The 8,117-nt window shown below is 40.1% G+C and overlaps 2 protein-coding genes across 3 annotated transcripts; one reads left to right on the top strand and one right to left on the bottom strand.

Moving 5' to 3' along the window:
* Positions 1-939: 939 nt before the first annotated feature.
* LOC108278045 (zona pellucida sperm-binding protein 4-like) lies at positions 940-2,821 on the bottom strand. The gene is made up of 8 exons (XM_017491170.3): positions 2,492-2,821; positions 2,224-2,411; positions 2,041-2,138; positions 1,815-1,972; positions 1,534-1,726; positions 1,306-1,453; positions 1,147-1,222; positions 940-1,070 (listed from the first exon to the last, which is right to left on the bottom strand). Exons 1-8 carry the CDS (start codon positions 2,769-2,771, stop codon positions 973-975), a joined length of 1,239 nt encoding a protein of 412 aa, XP_017346659.1. The 5' UTR covers positions 2,772-2,821; the 3' UTR covers positions 940-972.
* A 3,110-nt stretch (positions 2,822-5,931) lies between these two features.
* On the top strand, positions 5,932-8,015 carry LOC108277537 (tripartite motif-containing protein 16). 2 transcript variants are annotated; one of them, XM_047161309.2, is made up of 4 exons: positions 5,932-6,260; positions 6,355-6,412; positions 6,616-6,675; positions 6,947-8,015. In XM_047161309.2, exons 2-4 carry the CDS (start codon positions 6,397-6,399, stop codon positions 7,477-7,479), a joined length of 609 nt encoding a protein of 202 aa, XP_047017265.1. In that variant the 5' UTR covers positions 5,932-6,260; positions 6,355-6,396; the 3' UTR covers positions 7,480-8,015. The 2 variants fall into 2 exon arrangements, with proteins under 2 accessions (XP_047017265.1, XP_047017264.1); XM_047161308.2 differs by having other exon boundaries at positions 5,932-6,675.
* The last annotated feature ends 102 nt before the right edge of the window (positions 8,016-8,117 follow it).

Raw genomic sequence — 8,117 nt, 5'->3', positions numbered from 1 at the left:
ACTGTTATACACATGCATTATAATGTGTTAAAGTGCACACACAATAGCTTTTGAAACAGAACATTAACTTCCAAAGACAATTTTTTTTTTTATTCTCATAGTCTCTTATGCCACTGGACATCAGACTATATATCTCTTCTCTAAAACGCCAGAATACTGCCCTGTTGAGTTAGTGCTTTTTGTACAAAAAGTACTGTTATAAAATATATTTATGTTCAGCTTATTTTCATTTGAATTTGTATGTCAGTTGTCAAAAAAAATTAAGGTTATCCTTCACACATACTGAAGACACTCATTTTGACCACTAGATGGTAGCAGATTTTTATCCACCTCACACATTGAAGGGTAGACAACCTGTTTAAATCAGGGACTTTAGGGATGTATTCTGATAATTTGTTAGGATATGAGAAACACTTTTTGGGGGGGGGGGGGGGGGGGGGGGAACCCACAGGGTGTGAAAGTAGGATTACTGTTACCACCCCAAAGCAGAATTTTTAACAGCACAGCCCCATGCAAAACAAGTTCGTTCCTGTTCCCACTTACATTATAACAGCTATAAACAGTAGTTCTTTCAGTGCTGGCCATTTTATCATTTATATGACTCAAAGCCAGTCAATAGAGGTTTACATTAGTCAGTCATCCTATGCATAGATGTACTTTTTACCACCCCCCTATTTAACCAGGAAGGTTCCATTGAGAGTGTACTCATTGTGATCAAGACAGCAACAGGTTCAAGTTTCACAGTAAAATTCACCCCCCCAGCTGTAATCCAGCATGGCTTGCAGATATGAGTAAGCACCATCTGAAAGTCAACACACTGACATTACATGTAAATTGTCACGAGTAAGTGTTACTCCAGTGATCACAACTCTGAACCCACCATAGATGGATAATGCTAGACTCAGCTTGTGCACAACACATTTGAGTCAAACAGCCAGATTGAAAGTTAAAAATGCTTTATTCTCCATAGCTTCAAGCAAACTGAGGTGAGGAACTTTGGGTAAAGATCACTCCTCTGCTAGACACTATTCCTGAGGTGTGAGGAGAGCCTTCTGCAGCAGCATCTCTTTCTAATGAGGGAAAGAAAAAGAACATCCATAAGCCAATCAAATGAAGAAGCAAACAGCATTAAGGTGGTCTACCTACTTGTCCTGGCACATGTCGGTTCACAGGAGTCTTGTGCAGTTGGAAGACATACAGCTGTACTGCAGTGGATGTAGAGCTGAAGAAAGACAAATTAAGCAGTCGAACCCATTTCATGTACAGAAGCAGGTGCAAGAGCATAAAGAGAACTCGTGCCTTTACCGTCTCATGCATTGGAGCCATAGAGTCTGGAGCCACAAATGTGAACATCTTCAGGACAAAGCGTCTGTAATGGGTAGGGTATGCAAGTCCAGACATCCCAATAACTGGGATCAGCTTGGTCAAATACCGATCATCCTTGTATGGACACCTTTGGATTACACAAGGTCATCACTTCCTGTTCAATACAGTCACTGGATTACACAAGGAGAAGACCTGTGAAAAGCTTACCCATTAACCAGAAGGTCCCACTGGGGAAGGCTGTAGGGGTTAGGGGAAGCAGTCGCCCAGCAGCCTCCCAAAACCAGGACAATATTTGGATCAGTTCTTCCCACAATGTGCACTTCAACATACACTGGTTCCCTCAGAACCTTAGTCACAGGGTAGTCAGCAGCACTGTAGTATGAGGTATAGGCTACTTCATCTGTTGGGTGGCAGAGGGGGGAATCAAATCCTGTTCAGACCATTCACAATTCATACAACATGCCAACAACCAGACAGGAGTTTCTCACCTTCCGCACACCCCTTTGCAACACAGTGGCCATTTCCTAGTCTTAGTTCTACTTGGAGTGGTCCAGAAGCAACAATGGAAGGAGGATCAGCATTGGCTGAAGGGTCAATAGCCAGAGTGGCCAAGCTAACACCTGAATATTTACACTGGAAGTAAAGCCTACAGAGGAAACAATAGATCAGTAAAAGCCTTAAAGAAACCCCTGCCATGAGTTTTAGTTATCTTACTCATAGTGAGTGTCTCTGGTGATTGCCCCTCGGGGTCCAACTCCAACCTCATAGGAAGAGAGCATCCTGTTTTCATAGACCACATAGCCACCTTGTACCTGGACAGAGGTGAATAGCAGAGCTCACACTTTCTATACATCTTAAAATTGAACACCATCTATTTGGGAACAATTAAACACAAACCATCATGGTCGTCCCACAAGCAGTTACAGGAAACTGGTATATAGCAAAGGCTGTATTGGAGTCAACAGGACTACAGGGTCCAGTGTTTCCTCCCAACATGCTGATGGACTCCAGGCTTATCCTGGGAACTGTTGCATCTCTGGCCACCACCAACACAAACTGGCCATCAAGGGTACACTGGACAGTCACTGACAATATCAAAAGAAGAGAAAAGAATCAGTTAACAATTTTTATCACAATCAAAGATCAGATAGAACACCAATCTTACCCATTTTCCCATAATAGCACTGTTGGCCATCAAAACAGCAGTTTATAGTGGTGCACTGATCACTGTTGATGCCAGGTTCTCCACAAGGAACCCTTTCATAGTCTTGCACTTGGCATTTCACAACCTGGCCAGGCATCTGTGGCTGTAAAGTGGGCTTCCCAAAAAGCTGAGGAGCTTGAGGCGGCATTTTTACAGCTTGTGGAGATGCAGGTGTACTGCTAACATAGATGAAAATCAGAAAAAGCCCCACAAGTACTAAATTTACCCTTGTATTTGCCATTGCTCCCAAACTGCACACACCAATATTAAGACAGTCAGCAACAGTGGCCTTTTATTGTGTCTTTCCTCCTAATTGTCTCTGGAGTCTCCTCCTACTCAACTAGTCATTAACAGTGTTCCAGCCGTGTCTCACCATTAACTGCTTTAATCACTGCGTTCATGTTAATGGCGGTCATTTTGAGAGGTGTTTGAAATAGATATTTGTTCAGTTACTGGTCACGTTAATTGTCTGTGAGAGTAATGTAATGCTAACACATGCAAACCTTAGTTATATAAATTAGATGGCAACTAATCAACAGAAAATTTAAACCCATTGTTTTAATATATACATTTAAATTAAAAATACATTTTTGTCTGAAGTTTAAATCAGTATTGTGAAAAGTTGCATAAGCTGAACACAAAATTGTAACATTAACCACAAACACTTTTTATACTAAACATTTTAATTACTTCTAATGTTAAAAGTGCCGTGGTTTTAAAATGGCTAGTGCATTATTTATGCACTAGACGCTAGACATTATTTATTTCCCTCAATATTCACAGCCACAATATTATTTTTGAGTCTTGATAGTGAAGATCTGATTGTAGCTTAGGTTACTTTTATTTTGACAGAGTTTTGTTTCCTTGCAGGGTGTCAGTGTGAAGCTACAATCTCAAAGATGAAGCCAGACAAAAATACAAAATAAAAGTTGCCCTGAACCACAAACCTCACTCAAAAGTTAAATCTACAATCTCTCTCTCTCTCTCTCTCTCTCTCTCTCTCTCTCTCTGTATATATATATATATATATATATATATATATATATATATATATATATATATATATATATATATATATATATATATGAATCCTCAAAGTGCCTTTTCACGTTGGTTAGAAAACAAAATATCATGATTATAAATATATTTTATTAGATTATCAATAGCAATGATAATATTTAATCTATGTGACTATAAGTAAACATGTACTAATGCCTCCATTTACCAACTTTAGAATGTGTTACGGGTTCAATGTGATGGTTGTTTTATTTATATAGTTTATTTATAGATTTCTACCCAAGTAAACTGAGGGCTTTTCCTTAGTTCCATTTGGCCAAACTACGTATTATTTTACTCAGTGTGACGGTTCTTCCATGCTAGCAGAAGACTGTCCTCACTCCCAACTCCCAGAATAATCAGGGTTCTTTTGTGAAGTTTAAGGTTCTCAGAGAGCTCAGTGTTATTCTGCCCAAGCTGAGGGTCCTTCTGCACAAACCAAGGGTTTTCACATCCATGATAACGGTCCATCCTCTAAACTGTGGGACCTTCTGATCAAACTGGTCGTTCTTCTGCCCAAAATGAGGGTTCTTTCCCCCAGTCTGAAGGTGCCTAAACCATACCTAAGGACAGTCTCAGTATAAATCAGAGTTCTTTCTGTGAAGCTTTTTCATCATGGGTTCTTTCACCCAAACTCAGGGTTGTTCCATCCGAAATGTGTGTCCTTAGAGGGTTCTTCTGCCCAAAACGGGGGTCCAGTGAGTGTTTCTAAACTACTTCACTTTAAAGTTAAACACTGATGTACTTTTGATTAAGGATTACTTATGGGATCACATTCATTTATATATTGTCATTTTTCTCAATTCTCAAAATCTGAGGAGGAATGAATAAAAAAATATAAACTTATATAAATATAAACTTACAATATATAAACTTGTAATATAAAGAAAAAAAGAAATATATCACAAAACTTGAACAGATTTTAGTAAGATTTGCTAACAAAGTGGTTGAAAAAAAATGTAAATCATTATTTAAAAAAAATGTTTACAGGAATATAATTTATTACGATACAGTGTTGTCATATTTACCACTGTGATTCACTTTACAGTTAAACAATAATGTTAATAAATTATTATTTTATTGATTTAAAACATTTTTACTGAAACTCAACAATAATCCAAACTATAGTTTACTTGCGTTACCCCGGTTCTCTGCTAGCATTAAGTGAGGTGTCTCACTATGGGATACGCCCCTTCTGCATATTCCTCAGAATCGTATCGTATCGTAACCGTATCGGCTGGCAGGCATGATGCTTGTGCCAGTATTTTAAAATCAACTTTGTCCAGCGGTTCAAATGGAAACTCCAAAAGCGCTTCAAGTACCTAAATTAAATCCCATTCGAGACTGGCAAATCTCGCCACACCCCTTCATAAAGCGGCATACTAACAGGTGCTGTCCCACTCTCTTACCATCAAAGCCTATGTGGCATGCCAAACTAGCATCCAGAAACACTTTTATGATCGAAAACACTTTCTGATGAACTATCAAATCTTGCAGAAAACAAAGTATCACTGCCACCGAACATGGAAAGGGGATCTCATGCTTAGCTTGATAACAGGTCTGTGTAGCGGAAGACACCACGACTCCTCGTAGAGAATATATATGATCTCCGCCAGCCAGTATTTCCCTGACCAACGTGGAATCATTAGTATTATATCAAACCCTCCTCTCTCACTATGTGGAGATAGAAGATATAAGCCATATATGACTTAATGACTTTTCTGGCCTGAACAAGACCCATGGGTACCATTAAGTCGGGTATGTGTGTGTGTGTGTGCGCGCGCATGTGTGTGTGTGTAACAGATGTGTTCACAGGCAGCAGTAGATGAAAGTGAGAAGATCTTTACTGAGATGATCAGCTCCATGGAGAAAAAGCGCTCGGAGGTGAAGGAGCTGATCAGAGCTCAGGAGATAGCTGATCTGAGTCGAGCTGAACGACTCCTGAAGCAACTGGAGCAGGAGATTGCTGATCTTAAGAGGAGAGTCACTGAGCTGGAGCAGCTTTCACACACACACGATCACATCCACTTCCTCCAGGTAACACTCACTGTCTGATCTACAGAGGGCGCTGTTCCTCACAAAGTTTCCTCCTAAAAGCTCATTACTGCAACAATAAATGTTCCTGTCTGAGATCACAAGTGTGTGTTTGGTCTGATTCAGTCTGAGATTCATTCGTTCCTCTCCTTCACTTTTCTCCTTCTCTATTATGTGTTTCCTCTCTGTAGAGTTTCCCGTCTCTCTGTGTTTCTCCTGGATCTGAGGACTCATCCAGCTTCACTGTCCATCAACATCTCTCATTTGATGGAGTGAGGAAATCTCTCTCAGATCTGAAAAAATGAGTGGAGGACATCTGTGAGGAGGAATTCAACAAAATCCGTCCACAAGGTAAACAAATTGCTCAGTTGGAAACTATTTGTTTGTTGTGCATCACAGTAATGAGGGATATAAATTTCATGCAAAAGGAATAAGTATCTATCACAAAAAGTATTAGCTTTATCCTTGTAAATTTTGGGCATCCTATTGTTCTGTTGGAATCTTATGGCCATTTTTGTCCGGGAGCCAAAGGAGCATACTTGGCTGTGCACTGTGTGTGGGAGGGATGACTGATGTGTATCTCACACACACAATCACAGCAACCCCAGTGTGCCATGTGACCTCACGCATGCAGAAGAAGGTAGCTAGTGCTTTCCTATAAGTGTGTTAGACTGCCTTGTGATACAGCCTGAACAGCATAAGACATATCACTCTTTCCTTTGCCCGGATGATAGCTGTCATATGAGTAGAGCTGTCTGTTGGGTGAGAAGTGGCACATGACCAAAAAAAATGGTAAGTTACATCAAGGTAAACTCACCAGACAACGTCAACAGAAGTAATCCAGAAAATCGACTCCTTAGATTCAAATCTGGAAAGTTGCCCCACTGACATCACTGATGTGTCTGATACCAGCAAAGCACAGAAATTCTCATATTTATGATTTAAAATGTTTCTACATCCTGTTTTCCATCTCCTTTTGGTCTGTGTCTCCACAGCTGCAGCAGCTCAAAGGATTTCACCCTCAGAACTAAAGAGCAGAGAGGATTTTCTGCAGTGTAGGTGTAAAACACACACACACACACACACACACACACACACACACACACACATTCTTACTCACTCACTCACTCAGTTATACACAATAGGTAAACATTTCTGTATTGCTTATTGAAGTCTGATTCATTTTGCTTGATAACTGATGTGTAATATTTAAAATATTTCCTATAGAGCAGAATCAGGAGGATTGAAACACAGACAGGTGGCTCACACGTTTTATTTCTAAATCCTGTGATTAATATCTTACCTGTGGATATTTATTTGTTTTAGATGTCTGTTATCTGACTCTGGATCCCAACATAGTACATCGTTCCATTATTCTCTCTGAAGAGAACAGAACGGTGACACGCAGTGGGACAGAACAGCGATACTCTGATCATCCAGAGAGATTTGACTCTTGGCCTCAGGTGTTGTGTAAGGAGAGTGTGTGTGGACGCTGTTACTGGGAGGTGGAGTGGAACAGTGTTGGTGTGTTCATATCAGTCTCATATAAAGAGATCAGCAGGAAAGGACGGGGTGATGAGTGCAAGTTTGGACTCAACAGTCAGTCCTGGAGTCTGTGTTGTGCTTCTACTTCTTCTGTCTCTTTCCAGCACAATGGGATTAGGACTGCACTCCGAGGTCCAGCGTCCTCCAGAATAGGAGTGTATGTGGATCACAGTGCAGGAACTCTGTCCTTCTACAGCATCTCTGACACGATGAAGCTCCTCCACAGAGTCCACACCACATTCACTCAGCCTCTATACGCTGGGATCTGGCTACCTTTTCATAACTCAACTATCATGTTTTGTGATCCAAGATGAAATGTTCAGTGATTCAATCAGTAGGGTAGGGTTCATAAATGAAATTTGTTTTGGCCTGAGAGAGCCTCTTAAAACGCTTAAAGAGCTGGTTAAACAATACTACAATGTACCGATTGTCAGTATGTGCTGTGACTCTCCATATGCTTAACGGCTCCCGGTACGAACAGTGCTGCTTCTGTGTGTTTGAGTTCCTGTCATGATGTGACATTTTTTGAATCTTGCTAAACATTATTGTCTTATTATTGGTTGCTCTCCTATTGTGTCATGATTGTGTGCACCTGTTTTGAATAGATTCCTGGTTAATTTGATGGCTTTAATGCCTTAAAGCCATTAAAATCATAGCAATGTTTCCAATCATGCTTTTCTTGTGTTTCTAGTTGGATGTTTCCTAGTTCCCTGTTTTCCACATGTTCTAGTTTGACTTCTCTCTTTTTAAAATAATGTCTGCCTGTTTATTTGATTTATGATTATGGATTGTTCATGTGTGACATTGCCTGCCTCCCCCTATGGATTATGATTTGTGGATTACCCCAATAAAAAATATGAGTTAACATCTACTTGCGTCCTGCCTCCTTGATTACATACAGTGATTCAGTGTTATTGATAAAATATTAAAACATCGAGCAGTTAAAATGTCG

The sequence above is a fragment of the Ictalurus punctatus genome, chromosome 17, assembly GCF_001660625.3.
Source record: "Ictalurus punctatus breed USDA103 chromosome 17, Coco_2.0, whole genome shotgun sequence".
In the NCBI taxonomy this organism is placed as follows: domain Eukaryota; kingdom Metazoa; phylum Chordata; class Actinopteri; order Siluriformes; family Ictaluridae; genus Ictalurus; species Ictalurus punctatus.
Note: the sequence above shows the minus strand (reverse complement) of the source record. Positions and strands in the feature narration are given on the sequence as shown.

What these genes read in the sequence shown, in the direction of transcription:
- LOC108278045 (XM_017491170.3), bottom strand. Translation starts at nt 2,771, where the DNA reads ATGGCAAATACAAGGGTAAATTTAGTACTTGTGGGGCTTTTTCTGATT. An exon ending in CTTGTGGGACGACCATGATG is followed by an intron (nt 2,139 to 2,223) that starts GTTTGTGTTTAA and finishes ACCTCTGTCCAG; the next exon opens with GTACAAGGTGGCTATGTGGT. An exon ending in ACCGACATGTGCCAGGACAA is followed by an intron (nt 1,071 to 1,146) that starts GTAGGTAGACCA and finishes TTCCCTCATTAG; the next exon opens with AAAGAGATGCTGCTGCAGAA.
- LOC108277537 (XM_047161308.2), top strand. Translation starts at nt 6,567, where the DNA reads ATGTTTCTACATCCTGTTTTCCATCTCCTTTTGGTCTGTGTCTCCACA. An exon ending in CAGAGAGGATTTTCTGCAGT is followed by an intron (nt 6,676 to 6,946) that starts GTAGGTGTAAAA and finishes TATTTGTTTTAG; the next exon opens with ATGTCTGTTATCTGACTCTG.